At 36.0% G+C, this 27,825-nt stretch overlaps 1 protein-coding gene across 1 annotated transcript; it reads right to left on the reverse strand.

Moving 5' to 3' along the window:
- MSH4 (mutS homolog 4) lies at positions 1-27,539 on the reverse strand. The gene is made up of 20 exons (XM_088537563.1): positions 27,275-27,539; positions 25,176-25,337; positions 21,578-21,741; positions 20,295-20,405; positions 19,155-19,270; positions 18,344-18,517; positions 14,909-15,081; positions 14,243-14,310; positions 11,212-11,286; positions 10,793-10,857; positions 10,069-10,238; positions 8,655-8,791; positions 8,144-8,247; positions 7,191-7,315; positions 5,161-5,361; positions 3,827-3,945; positions 3,492-3,620; positions 2,250-2,424; positions 593-681; positions 1-244 (listed from the first exon to the last, which is right to left on the reverse strand). The coding sequence occupies exons 1-20, from the start codon at positions 27,537-27,539 to the stop codon at positions 80-82; spliced, it is 2,787 nt and encodes a 928-aa protein (XP_088393689.1). The 3' UTR covers positions 1-79.
- Positions 27,540-27,825: the final 286 nt, after the last annotated feature.

Here is a 27,825-nt window from a genome sequence, read left to right on the forward strand (position 1 = left end):
CTGATTCATCTTGCTATCGAAAGAATTAGAGCAACAGCATATTACTGTTAATTACACACTACTGCTGCTTATTACTTGCTCAAGATGCAGGACAGCGGGCTTCGTATTTTTTCTTCAAGCCTCTCAAATATATTCGCAAGCTGTCTGGATCCAGTCGAGAATTTCTGGCAGTCTGGACCAATCTCATTGCTAAATGATACACAACTCTCTGTTTCATGGTCTCAGGAGTGCTTTTCTGTCTATGCTGTTCTTAAAAACAAAAACATGCATTAAAATATGGAATCTATGGCATTCTAGTGTCAAAATATTTGTGCTAGCTATTTTCTGGCCCATTACTGATCTGCTGATTTATACAGTATCTACAAAAAATTACTCTCAATACTCACTGACTTTAAGGACATCTTTTGGCTGTCATCTGGCAGCAAGCTTCAATACAATCTCTTACAACTGTTTCCAGAAATGCAAATTTTACTTCCTTGATAATTTATATTAGCATAAAAGCACTGGCAGTATGTATCCTTTATCTTCTTAGAAATAATGAAAATATACTGGACTTTTTAAAGACTAAATTTCAGTATTATAAATTACATACCAAAATTTGTCTTGCAATATGGTTTGTGATTTCCTTTGCATCCAAAACTATTGCTGGTGGTAGAGAGGAAACTTCTGCAGCTTTTAATCCTAAACATATAAAAGACAGAAGTTATTTTTGATGGTTTTGTTTCCTTTTCCCCTGCCTCCCCTGGTGTGATTAACTTGTTTTTATCAAATGTGATTTTTTTGGTTAAAAAATACATTTTCATACATTTTCTCTTGGTATCTGTACTAAGTAATTCTAATAGCAGTATTATTTATGAAACATGATATCTACTCTGCTGCAATACTGCCTCTAAAATACACTTCCACAAGAAGTTACTCTTTAACTAATATTTTTTTTTTTCATTTAGCAAAGTGACAAAGTATTAAGATTGGGCTAAATGAGTTCTCCACTAAATCTTGACATCCAGTGAAAATGGCTGCTATATTCGAATTCTTACTCTGTTGCCTGTAGCCAAACTGTCAGATAACCAGTCAAAGACTTATGTAAAATGTTTGCTTCTTGCCTAAAATAATAGTACTTTTTCTTTAGCCCATGGCCCTGACTGTTCAGAGGAAGTTTTATGCTTCATCAGGTGCTTTAATACTGTCAGGTTAAAGCATAAAAGGTTCAAGGGAACCTTACATACTTTATTAGCTTTGTTCAGCTAAGATAAAGAAAATGCAGCAACACTGAGTTTCTTTTCTTTTTTTTTTTTTAAAGAGACTAATTTCTAAACCTGCCATTTTTCCCTGAGTTAAGCTTGTCTGAAATTAAACATGTTACCAAATCTGAAGAAACGCAGAATGATAATTCTGATGAAAGAAACATGTTTAGTCTGAAATTAATTCAGCCTTGACTACAATAATTGGAATAAGCCAGTTATCACAGGATTGTAAAAATCATCTGTAGCCAATTTACTATTGATTAAATATTACCTACAGCAAGGATCCAACTACAGATTTTAGCATTTGGAAATATGGGAATTTCTATAGCTCTTTAAAACTCTTAGTTATGCTTTATTGCCATCCAATCATTGCTTTATTGGCCCATAATCATTTAATCCGTACAGTTTTCTGTACAATTTATTCTGAATTGAAAAGCAAACTCTCCTTCCTGAGAGCACTGACACTTCAGTACATCCATTGAAAATAGATTTAGACTGACAGACATTAAATTCATGTCACTTTTAAGGAAATTTGCTTCCTTTTTGCTAATCCAAAAAGGCAAAGTTTTACTTAATTTGTGCATGAGTGTTTATGACAAACACAAGACAGAGTTCTGGAATAATGACACTCAGCACTCGTTGCTTTAAATTTCCTTGGAACTTTCAGTTTTTCCATTTGCAAAGAAGAAAGCAGTTCGAATGCTGTGTGCTCACAATGGCTAAACTCATTCAAATGTGGTAGATAAAGCTGCTGCAGACACCACATGAAATTTGGCAGTGAAAAGATCTTTCAGTCAAGTATTCCATACTACCCCCAAATATTTTCCTACATGATTGCTTAAAAGCATAAAAATATTTGGAGCAGATTATAGGTCTGCCATTGTTACTCTGCAAGAGAGATTCAAACTCAGGAGAAACTTGTCAGTCAAAAAACATTAGATGCCCAGTAACTGAAGATGCCTTATATAATCTTTATTAAGTTGAAGTCATAATGTAATCTATTACCGTAGTTCTTTTCCTCTGTATATCCTTTAGAGAGTTTATAAGTATAAGCAATTTTCTCCTTATTTCCAACACTACTTCTCACATGTTGCACTTCAAAATGGTAATTTTCCACATTGGGGTATAAAGCATCTATATGGCATAGTTCCAGGAAATGTGTAGCAAACAATGTAAATGCCTAAACAAGACAAAAAAAAAAGTCTTATTTTTGAAAGTTATCTTGTCATAAATTACAGTAGATAATTAAATGATCTTAGATGTCAGAGTCTTCCTCCAAAACTTCCAACAGCTATTTTTAAATTACCAAAAATCACTAACAAATTAAAAACCTGAAGGAATTAGTTCTATGTGCATTTACTAAATGCTGTGAACATAAGCATGCCATAATAAAATAATAAATGATTACAAACTACTTAGATTTTAGACAAACTTTATCTTTTTAGGTCCTTTGTTTTCAATATGAAATTAGACTGGGTGGTGAATATACAAGCAGTTAGCTTAACTGCACAATTGGCAAGGATATTCCTTTCTGACTCTGGATTCTCCTACTCTTTTTTTTTAAGAGAAGAGAAAAAAAACAGAAGTAATGAGAAATTTCTGATACTTACAAAACAAATGACCAAATGATTTTCAGAAGACTGATTCATTTCTCAAGCTACATTTAGCCTAAAGTGCAAGCTATATATATATATAAAAAATCAAGCTTTTTAAATTGAAACACAAAATTACTCAGTATCAACTCCAAGAAACTGAAGCACTTCCATAAGTTTACAACAGGGTGAGACAGATCATTTAGCTAGTAAAGAGGCAAAATTTCCAATCCATATAAAAGCATTTTCCCCTTTTCTCAAAAAGTGTCCAACTTCTGTATAACCAAATTTTAAGTTGTGTGGAACTACTATTGTATTTTAGAAAGATAACAGCCAGGTGAAGAGGTTTGCCTTTAATATTCAAGCATGTAATGCTCTACTGTTTGAGCCAAACTGGACAGATTGATTTTTTTTGTTTGTTTTTCCCAAAATAGGAAAGCAAACTTCCAAACAAGTTGTAAAGACTCAGCGATCAGAACAACAGTCTATGTCAGCATTTTTTCCTCTTTTGCTGAAATTCCTACTATTTACAGACTAAAATATTAGGCAAGAAATATTTACAAAATTAATATTACTGCATATAAAAAAGTGTATTTACTTTCAGTATGATGCAATACTTGCAACCTTTATTTTATGTGTTTTTTTACACAATTACCTTCAAACTCAACAGATATTCACAGGCAGCGTAACAAATGCCAATACCTTCTTCAGTGCTGGTACCTCTTCCGAGTTCGTCAATTATGATGAGTGATTTGTCATTAGCATTTTGTATGATATATGTTATCTAGGAAAATATTTAGTTTATCATCATTGCTAGAAATACATCTTTTAAAATGATATTAACAGGAATATATTGTGTTACTTGGATGAAATTTAACTTAATCTTTGACCACTTTTAAAAGGTACACTGTTTTAGTGGAAAGTAGTATAATTTCTATCAGTTTAATAGTAAAAATGGGCCTCGAACTCTGTAACAGCAATGCTTAGTACCTCTTTCATTTCCTTCATGAATGTAGATGCATTTGTTTCTATATCATCATCCATACCTATTCTGGTGAAAATTTGCTCTGCAATTCTAAAAGAACAATATTCTGCAGGGACGTAAGAACCTGCCAAAAAAAAAAAAAGAAAGAAAAAAAGAAAAAAAGAAAAAAGAAAAGAAAGGAAAAGAAAAAAAAGAAAAAAAGTAAAAGTTTTCTCCTATCAGTCTGACAAATGCCGGTTTCTCTGACTATGTCAGTGGGACATAAATCACCTTAGCATTTTGTCTTCATGCACTTCAGAGAATTAAATTTACGCTATGAAGTTTCTTAAGATGTGTTCTACTATTGCTTTATACGAAAAATAATAGTATAGATACCAGGATTAAATAAATTTATCAGGAAAACTTTATGATGTTGTATGCTTGAAGCTGTCAGTCTAAAGGGATGCTCAAGTTAGAACAAACTCCAGGATTAATTTCCATTTTAGCCATTGAGCACTAACTCCAGGAAATCCTGCTTTCATAATCCAAGACTGGTATTGATTTATCAGATTTTGAGACTTGCTAATTTTACTAACTAAAAGAGCAAGCCTGCCAAAAGACTTCACAAGCTCCTTAACTCAATACAAGACTATCTTTCGCGAGTATGATTCCTGAAGAACTTGCAGTTATTAGGGATTAGGTCTGTAAGTGCATCCTGTATCAATTTTACTCTCCCCTAATAAGTAGTTTTAATCAAGGCAACAAGGGCCAGCATATTGAAATCTTTCTCCTGCAATACTTTAAGGTAAAATCATGAAGTAGTTGTTGAGTACAAGGATATGTCCTAGACAGTTAGACTTTACAGATACTTACTTTATATTTATAATTTTACTGATAGAGCTTTGCAGTTTTTATTACTTTTTTTTTTTTTTTGATGTAGTAGTTAATGGATAAGCTCTGCTTGGCCATAGGCATATGTCTCCATACAACTGAAACGCACTCAAGTTTATTCCTTTTTTATCTAGCTTGAATGGCATGCTTCCAGGACACCATCAAGTAAGCATGAACTAGGGTGCTCCAAAGAGAAAAAGCACACAACTGGTAACCTTCTGCTAAGATGGACAGTGAATGCTGACAGATGACACAAGGGCCAGGGGCATGAGGACCCCAAACCTTTCAACGGCCTCCGTCAGCAACACAACAGCTAGTAGGAGCAGAAGGACTGAAAAATTACCTGCTACTGTTTAGAGAGAACATTACCCTCAGAGCCAAATCATTCAACTTTGTAAATTATTTTAAACTTGAAGACTTATTATAAGAGTACTGCAAAAGATCACTGATATAGTAACCTGCTGCTTACCAATCTGCGCCATAATTTGACAGAGAGCAATCTGTTTTAGATATGTTGATTTTCCACTCATATTTGGCCCTGTAATAATGATGAAACTGCTACCCTCTGTCAGATACGTGTTATTTGACACAGGTTTTTCCACGGCTATTTTTTCAAGAATGGGATGCCATCCCTGCTTGATTGCTAAAGTATCTGTAAATTCTGGACGAACTAAATGAGAAGAACATAAAATATTACAGATTTAATGTGGAAACCTTTAAGTTACTAAACTGGTACATTCTGAAATAAAGTCATTATTGCAGAAGAGAAGTAAAAATCTGAAGTCCTGATTTTTACTCCTCTAGTCAGCAACACTGCTTATAAAATTATATATAGATACATACACATACACATCTATATATTTACGTGTGCCAGATTTTTAAGAACCACTGAGAAATTACTATTTGTTATTACCAAATTATCAAAGATGAAACACTTGAGTTAGGAACAATTTTCAAGTATAGATGATGATTGTCATATAAGTCTTCATGACTAGTACAAAAACACACCAACATTCCTTTCATGTCTGTGTTCCGCCATAGGACTCCGGTAATACACTAGATTTGAAGAGTGAAACTTGAAAAGGAATTTAAACTGGAAATCTGAAACACAGTTTTATAAACTAGTAGAATCTGAACATGCGAAACACAGGGGTCATGAAATGTATCTGTTACTATTATGTAAGAACTTTATTATATAAAAATGGAGAACAACGAAGTAGCATTGTTTTCTTTTTTTTGTTAATATTTTATCATTTTGCTAATTTGGGCATATGACATACCTATACAGATTCATGCGATACAGGGACTATCTACAAATATATCTGGCAGAATACATTTTTTTATTCTCCATTAATTCCTTATGCCTCCTCTCTCTCTAGTTCTATTGCAATACCCCAGGCTAACAGAGACAGACTGTTATAAATCAGAAAGTTTGTTAAATTCAGTTAAATTTAAAACTGAAAAAATGCAGCTTTTCAAGTTTAAAGACTGGGCAGCTTTAATTATCTGATGCCTGCATTTAGTCATTTCATGATGTGGGAAGTCAAGTCTCAAAGGGAACCATAAGCTACAAAACAGTCATTTCTTTGGGTGATACACACATGCCTGCATGCTATGGGCAATTCTGCACAGGTGCAGATTCCTGGCAGAAGCTGAGCAGCTTTGGTCTCCATATTACTACTGCTGATGAAAGATCATGCTCCATTCATTGGACGGGAAAAAGTATAATGCATGGGAACATGTCAGTTACTTGTTGTGATTGTATTCAATAGTGCATGAGGATTCACAGGTTCCATACTACAAAGGCAAAACCTACATTGGAAGTTTCATAGCTGCATCAGTAGTGCTGAGCTAGTTATCTCCTGCTGAAACAGCTTCCAGGCCTGAATCAGTATCTAGATCAGTATCTATGTGCAAGCATCTTAAGTCAGCATTAAGTTTAGACTGTGGGAATGCTTATACTTTGCAGAACTGGACTGGGAAAGCGGGATGACCCAACGATGTAATACAACAGAATCCCTGAGGCAGGACATAAACAATAGGCATGGAAGTAGGACATAAGTAAGCATGTGATCCTGGATTCCTTAGAAGGGTGATTCTCCAAAATGCCTAGCTGAAGCAGGTAAAGATAGCCACTTATTTTGCCCTCAGGTATATACTTAATGTTCACCTGATTATAATTGTGTCCTATGGGAACAGAACTGTAAACTCAAATATTTAGAGACTTCATGCTTTTGAATAGAATATATTGAAAAGATACTGGTTTTGAAGGCTTATAGCAGCTAAATGACAGAATACAATTTCAATTAATGGATACAGAAAGAACACAATCACAAAACTTGAAATGCATACTAGAGCCAAATAGAGCAGGAGCCTACTGAGAAACAGAAAAATAAATTACACTGATGTAGTTATTACAAAACAAGAAAAAGCAGTCGAAATATTCTCCAACAGAAGTGTCTTTATCTGGTCTATGACAGAATGAAGGAAGAAACTTACCATAGTCAGACAGGGTACAGGCATGGGCAAATGAAAGCAGCATGTCCAGCATTGACACAATATCAGATAGCTTGTACAGGCAGTGAATATATTCATAGATCTCATTGAGTAGTTTACATACTATTCTGCAATGAGACTTAGTGTTTACACAGTACATTTTGCCACTTTATACGACTTACAGAAATAAAATAACAATTAACAATGTTACTACCACATATATTTGGACAGAAAGTTACATCACAAAATGCAATCAACATCTGTCAGATCCAAGCAAATGTGTAAATTTCTTTGAAGCATATTAAGATCTTATACCACAGACACATAGCTCAAATATCAACAACTCAAAGTTTCACAAAGGGAATAAAAATTTAACTGTGGAATCTTTTCTTGTAATTGGCATCTCAAATGTTAGTACGTATGTGACTAATTCCCTTAGGCTTTCATGTTACTAATGAAACCACATGGTCTCTAGAATGAGTTTCCATAAAATTAACATGCAACATTAGACCTGGTCTATACAGTCTTACTGTATAGATAGTGTAAGATGTAAAAAACATGCACCAAGGACAAAAACGTAGAAATTGTTCTGCTGTAAATGCAAGGAACTAGTTAAAAAAGTGACTCTGCATTATAAAATTAATATATACATTGTGTCATTTTGTGTAGATAATTCACCTCAAAGAAATTTAATGTGAAAGATTAACCGATTAAATGTGTTTAAATGTGAAAGATACCTCTATTGATAAAGGCCTAAATATCTGTAAACATACACAATATGCCACACATTTCACGTTATTTTTTCTCTCCAGATTTATACCCGATTAGTGTCACAGATTGTTTCTGTAAGTGACCATAGCTTAGCAATAAGATAAGGTTAAGCAAACTTGTAATTAGCCGGTAATAGAAAATAAATGCAATTAGCCTAAACATTAAACAGTTTTAAATGCTCTTACAAGTAGGTCATGTGATAAATTTCTCTGAGGGATTCCTGACATCTTTCATTCATTTTTATTAAGTCAGCTGAAGTAAAGCTGTATGTGTTTTTCATTTTAGTGATCTGCAGGAAATTCAAACCAACAATCAAAACTTGCCATATAACCAGTTCTCGAAAAACCAAACTGGGAACAATAAGCAAATATTACTGTCTCATTTTAAATAAAAATTTATCTAGGAAAAAATAAGAATTTTTCAATTCAAATTCAATTCAATCCAAGAGAATGCAGTTATCAGCAGGATATACGATTTATAATTGCACATTTTCTGACTATATTAAGGCTAACTATAAATAGAGTAGGTATAAAAGCATACCAAAATATACACCCTCACTTATTTCTAAGCATCTTCGCTTAAGTTATTTTTATTGATATATTATTTTATAATGTACATTTTGTTAATGTTTTATGTACATCTTATATACATTTGTTATACAAAGATATTATGACAAAATAGCTCTAGTGCAGATACCTTTGTAAACTCTGAAGGAAGCTGGCCATTGGGTAATACTGAACAATCAGCATTCATCTGGATAAAAAATCCACGAGCAGAGCTGAAACTTGTTCTCATTGGTAGATTGTACTTTTCAGCAAGTTGTGTTATCAGACCTATGTACCACAGATAAAGGTTTGATCAAAATTAGTTATATACATGCACATCTCTGCATCAGTAAATAAACATACTTCATATGTTGAAGGTGTCAGGTATATAACGTGTCAAAAGGTCTTAAAAGTGGGCTTCTGTGAAGTTAAAAGAGCTCAATAATATTATAAAATCGGGTTGCCTACTGGGAAAAAGTTCCCTGTAAGACCAGTCGTGCATTCTTACTAAAAGCAGTCCTTACATTTGACCAACTCCCAGGTAGATTGGGCTATCGAAAGGGAAGCGTCCTAGAGCTTCAGATAATATTTAATGAACAGACAGACTACAGGCAGAAAAAGACAGGGTTACTTTGCGCTATTTCCCTGCTGCTCATTCTTCTGTCTAAGCTTGCCCACTTTCTGATGTTCCAACCACTCACGACATAGAAGAGCAAGCTGTGCCATTCTGGATATCACAGTCTAAGTTACTTAAGAGTTTAATCTAGTAAAAACGAAAAGAGACAAGAATCCCTTTTGCAAACATGTGGGCTGCAGTGAAAACAGACAAGGGGAACACAGCTACCAATTTTGAAAGGCTTAGGAAATAAAAAAGAATAATGCTTATACTTTTCTCTCTGTACCATGCAGAAAGTGAACAGGACCCCAGATCATATTAGAGATGAAGTTTCGGAAAGCTTGTTAATTTTTTTTTTTCCTAATTAAACAGTAACCTAAGGAATTACTCAGCTGTACATCAACATTTTACACTACAAGAAAAAGATTAAAAGATATGTTCCAGACCTTTATCTGACACTTAATGAAAAACAATAAGGTTATTATTCCACACCAGCAGCCATTATGCTAAAATTCCTAGCATTATTCTTTCCAGCTCTTAACAGCTTGGTTAAAAAGCAGTCTACAGATATATCGAGACTGTTTAAAATATAAGGAAGAAAATAGTCAAATATTTTCATTCAAGAAGGTAGAACTTTAGGCAGAATATTTTAAATTGAATAATTTTGCGATAATAAATTTTCTGTGCATTTTTAGAAGATAAGGAGCACCAAAATTTTAAATAAAGGAATCACAACCTAACTGATTATCCCCACTTAAATAAAAAATGAGAATTTTTATGTACAAATGGAAAATACTTGTAAATGCCTGAAATGTATTTCAATTACTCACCAATGACAATCAATTTATACTAATACTCAGTCACTTTCATCTGAGAAGATTTTCATAATATATCTGATTGTGTATCTCCTGCATGCTAGACGCAATATATTTTGAATTTCAAAACATACCTGCTATGTCATCAACAATTTCTGTGTATGTTCTACGAGCTATATCAAGGAATTCATTGACGTTTGGCTTTACAGCATAGCATTTTTGGGTCCTCATATTCAGACATCCTTTTGTATACCGTGTATCATCATTAATTACAGCTGTTATCTTTTCAAGTATAATTCCAAACCTGGAATATTAGTTGCATCACCAGTTAAATTAACTACTTAATACTTTATGATTTGTATTTCCATTATCATTCTGAAATTACAAACAGTACTACAGATAACTGAAGCAAATACACCTGTGTTGTTAGAATAAGCATGTGATTTTTTCACCTCAGAACAAAGTATGAGTACACTGAAATCTGATATAAAACGTCACTCAAGTCTTTTGCAAGAGAGTTATTTCTCAAATATGGGTCAGAATTGTTTTTGGCATTATTATGCAGACTCAAAGAAGCCCATAATTCTGTCTTTTTATAATGTTTTCTATTTGAGTACTTAATTTAACAAATCTTTATTGTTATTCAGCAACTGCAATATGTCCGATAATTTTCTATTTTGCTTTATGCACTATGCTTATATTAGTTGAAAAATAGTTTTAAGTTATCTGCATTTACGTGAAACAAAAAAGCTACAGCTATAACTACAAATAAACAAAGATGTAATATGCTTGATCTTACAGACATCCGCAAGGAAGATGAAAGTTTCTAGCATACCAGCTAAAATAATACTGTAATACCTTGAATCTTCGAGGGAACTGTAGTATGCTTTTAGCAGAGGCGTGCTACAGTTTCTTAAAGCAGCCTGTTGAAAATTAAAATATGAATACAAATATTTACTTAATTTCACACTCCTTTCAAAAGACTGTAAGGTTTCAGATTCATTGAGGCTTACTAGCAGTTGCATGAACACCTTACAGAAGTCATGCAGGACATTCCACTAAATATTTGTAACGAAACTAGTTATTCCGGTACCATAAGAATCCATTTCTTAGAGTACTGGATGGACTCAAAACATGTTTTCAAGTAGCTTAAGAGTTAGTATGGATTATGTTGACAGTATTGTGTTCTGCAAGTTATAAAGTAAATATAACGACTGCATTAAAATAAAGACTAACTGGTCTGTACTTTATACAGAGGGGAAAAAGAAAAGGCTTACCTTTAGAGGCTCTACAAGTTCTAGCGTATGCTTCAAGTAGATTAAATTAGTTATTTTTGATTCAGCAGTTTTAACCTGTTCAAAAAGTTTACAAAAGTTGAAGGGATTTGTACACTTGTTTGTTTGAAGAAATTTAAGAATGAGCAGAACTCTCAGTATAATTTTATCAGATTTATCCTTTAAATTTTAATTAAAATTGCTAAACCACTCCTTTGACAATCTGACACATAACTACTTAAAAGTGTGCACCTGAATTTATATTGCCAATTGTGGTAATTTGCTGAACAGTAACTTTTCACACATATGCACTGATAATAGAGATTGACAGTGAGAACACTAGGCTAACTCAAGCTGTCTTAAAATGAATTATATTGTAGGATTAGCATGAATTATGTGGTAGGATGATTCACCGTGTTTAAAATTAAGTAGAACAGATTTCCCCTCTATCTTGGTAGGATGGGAAGAAACTTGTCAGTAGAACAGAGCTAGCATTCTTTTAACATGGACAGCCTGGAGCTGCCCTTTAAAATTGGAGTGGTTTTCACACACTGCAAACTTCACAAGAAAAGGCAGGATCCTTGTATTCTTAAGAAAACTGTCTTCACTATGATATGAAAAATCATGCCCATAGGTCAAAAAGACCTTTGTCCAGGTGAAGACCCTTCCCCTGAGCATGCATAATAGTGAACATAATGAGTAAGCAATATTATAATTGCATGTAAATATGTAAGCCTCTCCTTTACAACAATTTGCCCACAGTCATATTTTGATGACATATAAAGCATGAAAATTTAGATAAGCAGGTGGTTTTGGGCACACAATGTATTACTGTGAAAAATGTTAATTTTTGTATTTCCTGAAAATTCAAGCAAGCTGAAACAAGTAAACAAAGAAAAAAAAAAAAGAAAGAAAAAAGAGGAAAAAAAAAAGAAAAAGAAAAAAGATGTCTTCTGTCTACCTACTACTCCTCTGACAGGAGTAGTAGGTAATATCTAGACCATTGTCTGGAACTTCACGAGGAACACCATTCATTAAACATATTCTTCAAATGGGTGATGAAGTGATTCAGAAATGGTGGTTTGCATTTCCCTCCAAAAGCTGGATATTTATCTAGCCTTTAAGGATCCTTCATGACTGAGACAAGACTTTTTTTTAAGGAAACGTGCTTCTTCGTCCAGATACCTTTGATCTACTTATACATGCAGATTCCACAGAAGGACTACCTGATTTCATAGATACTTTTTTCAAGCAAGACATCTCATGGAGATTGTCAATTGATTGTCCTTTTTAGTAAGACAGAATACTCCCTTCCAACACACTACTAACACTTTCAGTGCCTGAATCTGTAGGTTTCAGCACCTCATCTGTTGAGTGGTGGAATATCTTCAATGAAAATTGTTACGAACAGTGGGAAGAAAAAAAAAAAAAAAAAAAAAGGAAGTGAGTGAAAAAAAAAAGACCTCTGAACATACTGAATGGGTTACTCTAGCTGTGCTGTATTGGAACTATTCAAGTTTGAAAACACTGTAGTTAAAGCTTAGTGCATAGTGTCATGTGTATATATAAATGAATTCAGTCTGACAAGTCTTCATCAAAGTCACAGAGTTAGTTTTGAGAGAGTTTTCATGTTACAGACCTCTACAAGGAAAGCAGAGTAAATATTCAGCTTTTGAAGTGCATCTTAAGACAGATTTATCTGTATGAGGGTCCTGTTGGACACTGCATCATACTTCTTTAACTGGCATTGAACAAGTCATTTATCTAAGCAGATAAGTCAGTATGAGACGGAAGCAAAAGGTGAGTCATAAATCTTTACACTGGCATAAAACAAACAAGGGATAAGCCTCAACAGCACTAGCTACAATGGAGTGTTACAAGATGCCGAGGCAAAGAAGTTGAGGTTATCTCAAACACATTGTAGCAGTGTTGTGCCTACTCTCCATCAAGAGCCACTAATCAGTGACATTTACTGTTTTTTACTGTTTTGATATTTCTATCTCATATGTTAATCCTAATTGATATAAGAGCTAAGCTCTGATGACAGGAATATCTCTCCCTGAAACATGCCAGTAGTTACTAGAAAAGACAGCCTCAGTGATTTTTGTTTTATGAACCAGCAAAGAACAGAAGGTCACTGCAAGCCTAACAAAGAAATGTTGGTGCACTGAAGGAACAGAAACCTCTACTTTATGAGGTTTCTGACTGTTGCCTGGTTAAAAATACAACAGCATGAGATTCAAGGTGAAAGATTCCATCTGTGCTGATTTCTTGAAAGACTTCAAAGGGGAAGCATCTATTCTTTTCAGACTATAAGGAATCATTTCTGTTGATTTATATTACATAAAATACTAACAAATTCTTAGTATTTCTAATAGGAAAGATGCCTGATTTTGTTTAGGCTATCAAAAATCATATTAACTTCCGAAGATAAGAAATAGATTTCTCACAGCACCACAGAATGGTTGAGGTGGGAAGGGATCTCTAGGACCATCTAGCCCAATCCCTGCTCCAGCAGGGACACCCAGAACACATGGCACAGGGTGGCATCCAGGCGGATTTTGAAGATCTCCAGAGAGGGAGACTCTACAACCTCTGTGGGAAGCCTGTTCCAGGGCTCTGTCACCCATATACATTTTTTTCTCCTATACATTTTTTCATTTCATGCTGATGTGAAAAAAAATCCTTTAAGCATTAATGAATAGGATGTACATATATGATGAATAGGATGAATAAACACGGGGACTGATGAAAAATAAAACATTTATGAAGTCCAATTTGCATGAAATAAATGTGATATTAAAGCAAATCCCATTTTTTCTAACATTCTCTCACGAAAATTTTCCACTGCTGTGAAGAAAGATATACTCTTAGTACATTATGACATCATACCATGTCTTTTTGAAGTGCGACCTTTTTCTTATAACATCAGGCATATACATATATATATATACACACACACATACACAGATATCACATTTATATATTGCATATTCTCTTCAGATAACTGATTAAGAGATATTTTGAAACATACTGTATCCTGCTTTGGAATTTGTACCAAAACTGAAAGTAGCTGTTCAGTATCCAGGAATTTTGAGATAACTGCAGAACAAAAGTAAACAGATCAGAAGTTTAACTGAAATATAATTATATTAGCAAATTAGTTTAAAAGTATGCACACAATTACCTAGCAACAGTTTTGTTCACCACAATATTTAAAAAAAAATAGCTATATGACTATACTTCCCATCCTTAAGAATGCAGAGACTGTTATACTGGTGGACATACCTTTCACTAATTCAATGATATATTTTTAAGTAAAGCAGTTTTCAAAGTATCTAGAGAATAATAAAGCTAAGAATATTCCCACGGACAACACAATAAAGAAAATATAGGAAAAGAAAGACTTTGACAACCGAACTGCCCATAAAAAACTTTTCTTGTCTACACTTACAGAACACTGTACATATCTAGCCATACTATCCAATTTATCAGAGAAGCTCAATTTGCTTAGCAAAATACTTAAGAAAAAGGTTACTACCACAGAATAAATGTGTTAACAAAATAAAATGCTGACTCCAAAAACTTAAAAGTCACCTGACATCTCAATAAATATCTGGTGATTCATATTGTGCATTTTCACAAATTATCAATAAGATTAAAAATGAATTTAACTATTTATTCAAGTACAAACTACTACCTGCTTGAAGACCAAAAAACAGCTCCTCATCCTGGAGTAATTCTTGCACACAGTCCAGTCTTGTGTTAATTGTTTCAGCATCAAGTAGTGGCTCCAGGATATTTGACCTAAGTCTTCGACTTCCACCTGGAGTTTTCGTGTAATTTAGGATACCAAAAAGCGTATGACCATTCCTTTCAAAACAAAATATGTGTAAAAAAGACACTCACAAAAATAAAGATGATAAATAGCATATGACATTTTCAGATGAAAGTATCCTATAAATTTGAAGTTAGTTTTCAGGATGTTTAACACCTTCCTATTTACGATGTATATTAACTCCAGTAGTTTAGGAAATCAGAAGTAATTTAATCTAATATTAACCAACATTATATCAGTTTCCATGGATTTTTTATTTCTATTTTTTAATAAAGGTCTTAAATAGTTACATCTAATACATCATTTAGAAAGTCTTAAAACATTAAATCTTCAAAATCTTTGCTTGAGAGGTAGCCAGTGGAAAGACTACAATCATATAAACATACTAAATGTGGAAGGGAAACTCTACATCGGATACATTGCCTACCTTTAAGCCACTGAGGGCTCATTTCCCTTTACAGTAGAGAGACCAACTCCTCCAGGAGGAATACTGGAAGAGGAATCACATTTAGATACTTTTGGTTGGTGTCTATATTAAAATCTTTCTATTAATATCTGATATGCTTTAATGCTTCAGGGGTAAGACCTATGCAATGATGATGCTGCCCACAGTCTAATTCAAACCTGCCACTGGGTCAGCAGAATGTCTGCAGTGATAAATGCTAAAAGAGAAGCTGACAAGTGTTTTCTATTGCTCATTTCCTCTTATGGCCTCCTTTCTCTGTGGAATTAGGAGCAGCTCTCACAGAAATATTGCTTTGAGAGTACTTCTCTTTGAGAGATGACCTCCTACAATTACAAATGTACCTATGGAGCAGAAAAAGGAAGATATATCGGAGAAATACTTGCCCTGGGTAGAGGAAGATTGGGTCAGAGAGCACCTAAGGAAACTCGATACCCACAAATCCATGGGCCCTGATGGGATGCACCCCAGAGTTCTGCGTGAGCTGGCAGAGGTCATAGCTAAGCTGCTCTCCATCATCTTTGAAAGATCCTGGAGAACAAAGGAGGTGCCAGAGAACTGGAAGACAGCCAGTGTCATGCCAGTCTTCAAAAAAGGCAAGGAGGAGGACCCAGGCAACTACAGGCCAGTCAGCCTCACCTCCGTCCCTGGAAAAGTGACGGAGCGGCTCATACTGGCCTTGTCCCCAGGCACGTGAAGGACAAGAAGGTGCTCAAGAGTAGTCAGCATGGATTCACCAAGGGGAAATCCTGCTTAACTAACCTGATAGCCTTCTATGATGGAATGACCAGCTCGATAGATGAGGGGAGAGCGGTGGATGTTGTCTATCTCGACTTCACCAACGCTTTTGACACCCTCACAACATCCTCCTGGGCAAGCTCTGGACGTGTGGGATAGATGAGTGGACAGTGAGGTGGATTAGGAATTGGCTGGATGGCAGAGCTCAGAGGGTGGTGATCAGTGGTGCAGAGTCTAGTTGGAGACCTGTAGCTAGCAGGGTCCCCCAGGGGTCAGTCCTCGGTCCAGTCCTGTTCAATTTATTCCTCAGTGACCTGGATGAAGGCACAGAGTGCTCCCTCAGCAAGTTTGTCGATGACACAAAACTGGGAGGAGTAGCTGATACCCCAGAGGGCTGCGCTGCCATCCAGAGGGACCTGGACAGACTGGACAACTGGGCGGTGAAAAACCACCTGCAATTCAACAAGGCCAAGTGCAAGGTCCTGCACCTAGGGAGGAATAAACCCAGACACCAGTACAGGCTGGGGACTGACCTTCTGGAGGGCAGCTCTGCAGAGAAAGACCTGGGTGTCACAGTGGGCAACAAGGTGACCATGAGGCAGCAATGTGCCCTCGTGGCCAGGAAGGCCAATGGGATCCTGGGGTGCGTTAAGAAGAGCGTCTCCAACAGGTCGAGGGAGGTGATCCTGCCCCTCTGCTCAGCCCTGCTGAGGCCACATCTGGAGCATTGTGTCCAGCTCTGGGCCCCACAGTACAAGACGGATGCGGAGCTGCTGGAGAGATTCCAGTGCAGGGCTACGAGGATGATCAGGGGCCTGGAACATCTGCCCTGTGAGGAGAGGCTGAGGGAGCCTGTTCAGCCTGGAGAAGAAAAGGCTGAGAGGGGACCTGAGCAGTGTCTAGAAGTACCTCAAGGGAGGCAGTGAGGAGGATGGTGCTGGGCTCTTTTCGCTGGTGGCCACCGACAGAACTAGAGGTAACGGCCACAAACTGAAACACCAAAAGTTCCACAGGAACTTAGGAAAAAATTTTTAACAGTGAGGGTGACAGAGCACTGGAACAGGCTGCCCAGAGAGGTTGTGGAGTCTCCTTCTCTGGAGCTCTTCAAAACCCGCTTGGACGCAGTCCTGTGCCACGTGCTCTAGGTGACCCTGCATGTGCACCCACCATGGGTTGGACTAGAAGAGCTCTAGAGGCCCCTTCCAACCTTAAGCATTCTATGATTCTATGATTCTAGATGACAGATGAGCAGAAATAAACTACTATCACCTCCTACTTCTTCTGCAGGTCTGACAAATATACAAACAACATATAACTTTTTTAAAAAAAAAAAAAAAAAAAAAAGGAAAGAGAGAGAGGAGAAAGAAAAAAAAAAAGTCAGTAACAGGAAATTAAGGAAGACACATCCTCTCCAAGTGGAAAGTTGCTATAGAACGGTACTGGAAGAAGAAGGAAATTCACAGACTCCTCTTTTTAACATTAGAGTGATAACCAACTTTTCAAGTTTGGGTTTCCAAAGGTGAAAGCCACCATTGTGAAAGTTCAAGCCTTTCTCTTTGTGACCGAAGTGTAGAAGTACAGCGGAAGGAAGCTTCGCAACTTCTTCCGCCTAGAAGGACAGTAACTCCTGGTGAAGGAAGCGCTCCAAGTGTTGTTCTCATTGTGGACAACTGCCATGCAATGAAATGCAACATTGGACATAACTACAGTTATAGAAATTACTTTGGCATAAGCAACTTCTTGCAGAAATGTTCTCTTTCATGTGAAATTTGGCTTCAGCATCACTTAGGAATTGGAATGATATGCAAAAAGAAATGTAAATTGACTGTGCAGCTATCATATATCTAGTATTTAGCAATTCTTTCCTCAGTTCACTTGTAAGATTTTCTGTGCTCTAAGTTTTGCACTGAATTGTAATGCATTTCTCCAGGTAAATTATTAAAAAAAATAGAGGTGTGAATGAGAATTTAGTTCTGTCACACAGAAACAATATAATGGCCAGTTTCCGACATACACATCTTGGAACTTTGTGAAACAAATTTATATATATAAAAAAAAAGCTAAAGATGATATTTGCCCAACTTAAATATTCTTACCGAGAATCTCTGTTATTAGTTACTAGTTCAAGATTTTGCGCTGATGATGAATCTATCATTGCTGTTTTCTCACTACCCTGGAAACGCACCTTGAGGGATTTTGGAGCATACACTGAATTTTGAATAAATTCAACATATTTTAGCAAAGCTGCAACAGCTGCGAGGCAGTAGTACCTGAGAGAGTAACAACCCTTAATGAATGTTGAATAGTTCTATTTAAGTAGCACAAAACTATGCAATACATTTCAGAAATTACATTCACACTCTTGCTGGACAACATTGGAATTGACAGCACTGAACATGCAGTGTGTTTGCGATTTAAATTTTTTTAAAAAGGTATATCTTTACCCAAGTATAGCGCACATGCATTCAGATCAAATATTCATGGATATATGAGCCCCCATACACCTTGCATCCTGCACTATTTAAATGATATTCTGTATTTACATATTTACTGGTTAGACATGAACTGAAATAAAGGTCAGGGCAATGAATATCACTACATAAGGTGATGGTGGTATAAGGACTATAGGTACTCATGTCAGTATGAAAAAAAAAAAGAAATTGTATATATTACTTTTAAGGGAAGAACGAAAAGGGAAAGTGGAGAATTATGAAATTTCAAGAACACTTCACAGGCTTTTTAAGTTGCTAGATGGATTAGAAACATCGGACAGCAAAATAAAAAGCCAACTCTATTCAGATCTCTCCACTCTTAAATAATGTAGTAAGTCATAAGTTTATAATAAATATGGAAAAAGTCATTAAAAACTTCTGGACACAGAAAGATTTTTTTCTTATTTAAACATACTTTGATTGAACCTCCATGAAAACGGTGCTAAATTCAGATGCACACAACTGTTCTATGTATTCCAACCCTTTTGTTTCGTTGAAGTATTTTCTCTGAACTGTTGTAAAATTCACATTCTGTGAAGGTGGAAGAAAAAAGCAAATAGTTGAAAATGTCACCAAGATTTTTTTTTTTTTTTTGGTCACATAGACTTTTTTTTTTCCTAGGAATATAAACTTCCAATAAAATCTACCACTGATTCAGCAATCTGTCTTGCAGAAATCTTTTAGAATTTAGCATAAGACAAATCATCAAAGTCCTGCCGTAATCTTTGTTACTCCCTGGTAAACAGATTAAAAAAAAAAAAAAAAGGAAAAAATCTCTAGCCAAAAAAACTCTCTAAAATCCAAAATTTAGATTTAATCCTAGATTCAGTTAAAAATGATGACTTTCAGGGACGAGTTGTTTTCTAGTATAGACATTGACATTGGAACTGTAGTTTCTGCCTTCCAAGTTTTAAGTCCAAGAAATCATTATTAAGCTGTTAGCGGTCAATAGGAAATAAAAATACACAGTTTAATGTAAGTGCATTTGCGCAAGTGTGAGCAATTTATGCAAGAAAAAGGAGGGAGAGGTCAGAAAGTATAACAGGTTGTATGCAAAGAAGTTATCAACAGTGGAAACACAGAAACAAGTGGTATTGTAATACAATCTTTCAAAAGTTCTGAGGCTTTAAAACTTATAAATTTCATATATTTAATATGGCTCATCCTTTCTCATCCTGCGGGTGTTCTTCTTTCTACGCTGTGACACATTAATCCCGGCTATTTTTTGGGTTGAGAGAACAAAAAAGGAGCAAATGAAAAAAAAAAAATCTAATCTTTTTTAAGATGCAGTATTATTCAAATTACTTCCATGCTGCAAAATCAAAACCTTCTACTTTAATCAGAAAACAATTTATCTATGTAATTGTCAGAATTTTTCTAAAGATTTAAGAGCTGCATTTGTATTATTCTTTACCATGGTAAAAATAGGCCAGGAAATACACAAAATCTGACTGCATTTGAAGTTTATAGAACTTGTAGAATACTCCCAAAGGAACAATTGCATTACAATGGTCAACATGAGCTCTAAAATATGGAATAAAAATTAACAGCTTACCTTGAAATGCTCTGTTATCAGACTGAACAACTTTGTTGTGTTCCCTGCATCACAAGCTGTATTTGACATTATTATTTCTAGTGGTGTTAAAATCTTGAGTTTAGTGATAACCTGAGTAAAAAAAATAAAAAAGGTCAAATCATTCAGTAAAAAACCTATATACATCAAATATTTTTACACTATAAAATCAGAAAAAAAGAACTACCAAATTCTTTTATTTTAAATCAGTTCCAATACTGTGAACAAAGACCAAATCTTCTGCTACTTTCCATATTAATGTATATGTACCATACGTAAAATATAATTAACTTATATAAATAAATTTTTACCATTCTTTCAAAGCATGAGATAAATAATCAAAATAATATTCCATGGTTATTATGGGAGAAGGACCCATATTTTCCCAACAGATGAGGTAAAGAGAGAGGAAAACAAGGAGCGGGGATAGAGAGAAAAGGTGAAGGGGAGTGGCCAAAATAGTGAATCACAAATCATCTGGGGAAACACAAATTTCATGGCATAACCCCTGAATCCAGAATGGTCAGGTTGACAAGGACATCAGGAGACCATCTGGTCCAAGCCTCCTGCTCCAGCACGTTCCCCTCATGCACGTTGCCCAGGAGCGCGGCCGGCGGCTTCTGAATTGTCTCCAAGGAAGGAGACGGCACCACCTCTCCAGGCGACCTGCTCCAGTGCTCTGCTACCCGCACAGGGAGGAGCTTTTCCCCATGTTCAGACAGGGCTTCCTGTGTTTCACTATGTGCCCCTGTTGCCTCACATGCTATTGCTGGGCACCACTGAAAATGGTACAATTCTTAACCCTGAGACTACAACAGGCAAAATTCCTTTTATTCTCAGTAATAATGTGAGCTTTATCAAAACGACTTTAAAAATCAGTAACAAGCTTTCAGAAAAATGTATCTACATAATTGTGCTGTCAGAGTTGTTTTACCCAATAAAAATACTTCCAAGTTGTACTACCATCTATTTCTCAGCTCTTATCACAACAGGACATCCAGCTCTCATATAATGCAAACGCACTATTCTTTACCATAATGCTTTCTCCTTAGTTTTTTAAAATCTGACAAACGGTATACAGAAGACAGTATCCTTTAAAACATTTTCACTATTACACATTTTCTGTAACTTTTTGCTTTCTTCTTTGAGATTTTTTTTCCTAAGGACTAAATATTTAATTTCCAATTGCTCATACGCTTTTTTAGAAATCAAAATTTGAGTAAGTGGCCTGGGAAGTATACAGCAATGTATCTATGCAAATTTACCTTGGCATAGGTTGTATTGTCTGCAAACTGTGATAGTATCACCTCAGGATTTTTTAAGTCAATGCTGGCCATTCCTACTTCACCTCTGGCAAGTCCTCTCCCTTCTACTACAGCTACAATAACTGATGCAATGGTATGAGCAGAGACTGCAGATGAGGATGTAACTGTAAAACAGTTGCACATATTCAGTTCTTCCCAATCTGGATTGCTAAACTCCTTATTTGCTGCACCATATAGAAAAGGCACACTTTCAAAAGTAAGGCCCCTGTACTCTTCCATTAAAGTGAGGATTGAATGCATTCATCTAAAGTGATCAGAATTAATTAATTTCTGTAACAGGTGTGAATACACTTTGTGAGACACTGTTTTGTGTACTAAATAAGAAAGATTAATAGATATAGTCATTATTACATAATTGTCTCTTCAAATTCAAGATGCTATCAGTTCTAGTTCAAAAAACATGTATGAATTATAGAGAAATACTGTAATTTAAAATTTCATTAAAAGTATAACTCTGATAAAGATGGTTGAGTTTTCACCAAATTAGGGAAACAAAATTTGTAATTGTTTGTTAAGTTTCATCTGGTTTAATGCTAAAATCACAAAAAGATTTTGAAATATACATATATGGCATACTTGAAAACATTTTTAACATGTTTGGCTCAAAGCTCCCCAAACACCATCATGAACTTAGCTAATCTCATCGTCTCCCTCAAATACCCAGCGATCTCTCCAAGACTCCCTTTGTAAACATTAACTATCATACAGCTTCTTAACATTTAATACTTCCCTTTTTGCACACCCTAAACCTCATTTTCTTAGTCTCTTTTTCATTTAATTTCAGTGCGTGATTTCCAACATATAATTATGCTCCGTTATTTGAGAATCACTGTTGTAAGTAACAGCACATCTTAAACAAGATATTTAACTAAATGAAAAACAGGGGTCATGCACTTTTTCTTTGGTACACTCAACTTGAGAAATACAACTTTGAGATCATTATTTCCTTTAATCGAAGAAAGGCAAATGAACAAAAAATGTATACAGGGCTTCTTTAATTGTCTCTGTTTTTTTTTTTTTTCCATATCCTGATATTGCAGTCTTCTAAATTCTATTGCAGAAATTACTAATTTGTTGCTGTTGTTGTTTTGAGTTTTGTTTTTTCCTCACACTATCCAAGACTTTGTGTCCATGCTGCTCAAATGAGAAAATGTGCTGTAAAAATAACACAGTAGTCATACATATTCACATGTGAATTTCTATTAAGCTCAAATGCAGAAAACAATCATCTCTTCATTTCACTAAAGTAGGTAATAAAAAAACAGAAAGAATATTTGGCACACTAAAATATAATTTGCTGAGCAACACTGGAATAATTATGACATTATAGAAAGTAGTTGCTACATATTACTTAGGCATAATTCTTCAGACAAACCAAGGAAAGTGTTTGTGATCTGAATCACCTTAACATTCAGATGGAAGACAAATCAAAACCTTATATTAGCAGACCTGAACAAATCCTTGATCCTGAACAAATCCTTCTCAAATTCACATAAGATTTTATAAAAATCATTAAATAATGGAATCATTTAAGTAAGTCTTAAGTATTCAAAATGCACTTAAAGAAACACAAGCTGTATTTATGCTTTTAAGAACACGTGAATAGCAGATTGGATTTTGACTGTGTAAACATATTTATTGGTATAGTAAGCAATTTGGAAGAAAAAAAAATATTGGCAAATCCCAGCACTCTCAAAGAATCTGAATGTTTTGGTTTATTTGCTAGGGGAAAAAAAAAGTCATCCTGCTTCTTTTGTGACACCATTTCAATCCTTTCATCAAACACAGTGGTATCTTCATCACTCTCTTTTCTTTTAGCAAACTCACTAACAAAGTAGCCAGCACTTGATTATGTTTCCCCTTCTACCTTACTATCATCCTTTTATCCATCTTTTATCCATTTATCACAGATGCTAGAGCAGTTAGTTATTTAAAAATAAACAGAGAAATTGTTCTCTGAAAGCAATACGATGATCCTGTTGAAAAGATGCAATACACCAAACCTGTCATTTTCCTCTGGGTATGCTCAATTTGTATGCAGAGAATCAAAACTAATCCAAGAAAGAATCCCATAAGATGCCAACAACAGCACATGGATAAGTTTCTTCTGAGGCCTACTAAAAAAATAATTGCTATTCTGCATGTGCTACCCAGGACACTCCATGGTTTCCCCCATGATCAGTACCCGACCACAGTACTACTATTCTTTTAGCATCAGCGAAAAGTAGTTGTAGGTGCTTTTCAATTAAGCATAGTAATTACACTGCAAATGTTACCTGAGAAGTATTTATTTTTTCAGTTTTTGCCACACTCTAAAAATCGGTTGTGAACGACCAATATTCTTCCAAATGCAATGCCCTCATGTTCTCTTCAACAAAACAGAATAATGAAAGATTAACCAGATAACATCACATACAACACCACAGGTATAAACAAATACACAAACACAAGTACTGCGTATGTGCACAGGTATACACAAACATACACAGACATCGCATCAGATGAAACAGAAGATGTGATTTTGGTTCATCCTCAGATTGTGTAAGACCAGAGAAACCTGCTCTGTATGTTTCAAGGTCATGGTCATTCCGATCTCTTTAAGCAGTCACAAAGAAAACAGTGCATCAGAAAAACTGTAGGAAATTACAAAGTTCAAGTTACTCAAATTTTGCAATAAAAAGACAAAAATTAAACTCAGTAGTAACTGGCAATCTAATTACTAGTCTTACTCGCAACAGATAAATGGTGCTTTTGAAGTGATTTCTTCCGAATTTACTCAGTTTAGAGAATCACCAAAAATAGCCTGCACGGTCACAAAAGGCTGAACTGACATGGTAAATCTGTGAATGGATTTTGACTCCTGTTGCTGCAGTGTACCAGAGCATACAGATGTGCACCACACCACCGCTTCCCCATAACGCAACTTTGTCCACGAGAGGCACCGCAATATGACTGCCCATGAAACACTGAACAAATTATCTTCTAGAGAATTACAAACAAACAAACAACTGTCCTATGAGTTCCCCTGTATCCCTACTGTCAGTAACCTTCAACAATTTAAGAAGTGCTTCTTTTCTAGGACTGCAGTATAAATTCCATAAAACCAATGTCAAGAACCTTGAAAATTACATCATGGTATCTGATGTACAATGTACATTACAGGCCTCAAAAGAAACTCTGTTAAGCAATATGACTATTCATAATTTGGGCTCTTTCATTTAGTCACAACAGAAAACCACTTACTAACTAAATGTTGGGCTATTTAAGAAAAAAATACACCAATTTTAGCTATATCAAAAATTTCTGTAAGAACAAAAATAACTGATGGGATTGCATTTGTAAAGATGTATCTATTTGTTATTTATAATGGTATTTTTCTCTAAGGTATGTATCTTTCACATTTTAAAACAATGAACATTATGCTTTGTGTTTTGAAAATACTTCAGTACTTTCACTGCAGCATGTTTAAAAATACAGTACATTTAGGAAAATAATGTTACAGATAAAAGATGATTTCCTGTAAGAATATCAATTTTACCTGAATGTCCCGTAAGAGGAGTATGGCTTTTGCAAAGAGATCTAGCAGAAGAGAGGGGTGTTTTTCTTATAGATGTGCTGTTCAAGCCCCATGAAGAAGAACTCGTGAAGTTCACAGCGCTGACGTCTTCTGCACAAGAACTTTTGTCTCCAAAATAAGATTCTGAGAAAAATCCACAAACAACACACAGCTTTGGGGAACAAATACATTAAGTCATATAATTTAATTGCAAAAAGACATCTGCATCTGTTTTTTATGAGTGCAATACATGAAAATATCTCCAAAAGCTTTGTTTTTCTTAGTAAAAGATCTTCCTTACTAAATTTTAGTATCTGGCTTTGAAAATCAGCCTGTATCAACAGGTCATTTTCTATAATGACACTATTTCCAATGGCTATGGAAAGCCTCATTTAGGTTATTGTTCTGAAACAATATGATAGAAGGTAGTTTACAAGGCATAATTTCATATTCTCGTGAATTCTCCATCTCTGAAAGAATGTAGACTCTATCTTGCATTTCTCCATCAGTTTTAAAATCCATATCTGAAATAGCACAATGTCTTTACAAAAATTTCAAAGTTTAGAAAGTCTTTTTTTCTTAAGATGCTGGGTGCTGTTTTTATAAAAAGTTAATAGAAGAAAATAAGAGCTAGATTCAAAAGCTCCTCCACTAAGAATGATATTTTGAATTCATGGAGTCCAACTCACGAATCTCATACAGTAACTCAAAATATGTTTTTAATATGTAATTTCTCTTATTCCTGCATCTTAAAAATGACCTGTATCTTAAAATTCTGCCGAATTTCATTTTTTTTCTGATTGTCCTTTAGTTTCAACATATTGTTAAAGGTTTTTATTGAATTTCAGTTCACTTGATGAAAGTAAACCAACCTCTCATCCTAATCTAATTTGGATAACTGCTTTTTAAAGGTGATTTGAATAAAAACACATAACGCCTAAATGGAGCTTTTACCATTAAAAATTAGAAGATTTCTGGTACGAAAAGATCTGCAAAGCTAAATGTTTCCATTCTTTTTATTAAAAATTGATCAATGTGACACAGTATTTTTGCACTCTTCTTAGATGACTTGTAAATTATATGAAATTTTATCATGATTGGTACAAAAATATTGATAACAACAGGTTAGAAAAATCTTACAAAGCACTGAGGGACCTCTGAAAGAAACAGCATTAGTTTAATACTTCTGTATTTTTAGTGTAGACCAGAATCGTCACACAGAAGTATTGTTTTTAAGTAGCATTGACTCGGATTTCGGCAGAAGTTTGGTTAACCTAGCCTTTGACCAAGAATTCACAAGGAAAACAGACAATACAGTCAACAGTTTTTGTCATTCCTGTTTGACTAAGTGCCCATAGTCAACTATGAGCAGCCACTGAAGACTTTGGTGTTACTTCACAGAATCCTGCCTAAATGCGGGAAAAGGTAATTTTAAAGACCAGAGAAATATAGCCATCAACAAATACTTGGTTAATGCTGATTTGTTTAGGATTCACAACTGGCCATGTATCTGTTATTCCCAACCCATGTCTAATGGGGATGCTTTTACTTCATCATGCATTTTAGCAAATGATACAATATACTGCTCTTTTTATAGTTCCATTTAGAAAATACAACATGAATCATTCCCCCTTGCCAGCCAAGATGGAGGCTAAGCCAGCAGAAGCTGCTGAGGACATTCTGTGCGCTGAGGGAGGAGGCTTTATATAAAGTACCAGCGTTACTGTAAGAACGTGATGATACTCTTAACACTCATCACAGATAACAGCACTTAAGACAACTCTAAGTCAAGTTCAGACCAAAACAAAAAAGGTATGGGATTCTAGTAAGGCAAAGATCTGGATGCAAATCAAATCACTTTATGAACCAGCAGGTACTTCTAAATAGTTTAGGTAACCAAAAACAGTTAAAGTGTGTTTAGGAGGGTCCAAAAACACTTGCATCCTTCTGAGGAAGCGAGAGATTGGTGAATAGGTGCTGCTGCCACCTCCACAAGGACTTTCAGCCCAACCCCACGAGAAAGGGCAAATGGAGGCAAAAGAGAAACACAAGCAGGCCGAGATAGGGACACCTCTGCCCACCTCCTCTTCCCGGTATCGGCAGCCTCATCCTGCTAGCGGAGGGGACCTGGCCAGGGGCGAGGTCCCCCTTGCGGGAGCCGCCCCACGCCAGCTCATCGCTGGAAAAGGCGCCCGCGCTGTCGGCAGCGCTGCGCGGAGTCTGCAGCAGCCCCAGGGTATAGCGGGGCGCCTGCTCCGCACGCAGCCTCGGCCGCGGCGCGGAGGAGCTGGAGGCGGCTGCGACATCCACCCGCCCTGCCGCTGCCTCCGCGCTTCCGCTCGACATGGCCACCTGGCCCGCAAGCACCGACCGCGGCCGCCAGCAGCGCCGCCTCCCTCCACCACAACCCCCGAAATGGCGGCGGGCGCGGCCGGCGCGAGGCTCCGCCCTGGCACCGCCCCCACGCGCCGCGCGGGACCTCACGGGGAGCTGGGCCGCGCCCCTCGGAGCGGCCTTGGAAAGGCGACGACTCCCCCTCAGAAGCTGCCCCCGTCCCACCCAGCAGGAGACAGCGAGGCGGCCCCTAGTGCCTGGGGCGGGCGCAGGAACGGGGCCGGTCCCTGCTACCGAG

Source organism: Tinamus guttatus, unplaced genomic scaffold, assembly GCF_059628265.1.
Source record: "Tinamus guttatus ecotype Peru unplaced genomic scaffold, ASM5962826v1 Tinamus_guttatus_pri_ptg000814l, whole genome shotgun sequence".
Taxonomy (NCBI): Eukaryota; Metazoa; Chordata; class Aves; order Tinamiformes; family Tinamidae; genus Tinamus; species Tinamus guttatus.

Bases quoted from the DNA above. Each gene is read 5' to 3' on its own strand.
- MSH4 (XM_088537563.1), bottom strand. From the start codon at position 27,539: ATGTCGAGCGGAAGCGCGGAGGCAGCGGCAGGGCGGGTGGATGTCGCA. The intron at 20,406-21,577 runs GTAAATTTGCAT...TTTTTTACTCAG, and splicing joins ACAATACAACCTATGCCAAG to GTTATCACTAAACTCAAGAT. The intron at 2,425-3,491 runs GTAATTGTGTAA...TGTCTTGTTTAG, and splicing joins AATATCTGTTGAGTTTGAAG to GCATTTACATTGTTTGCTAC.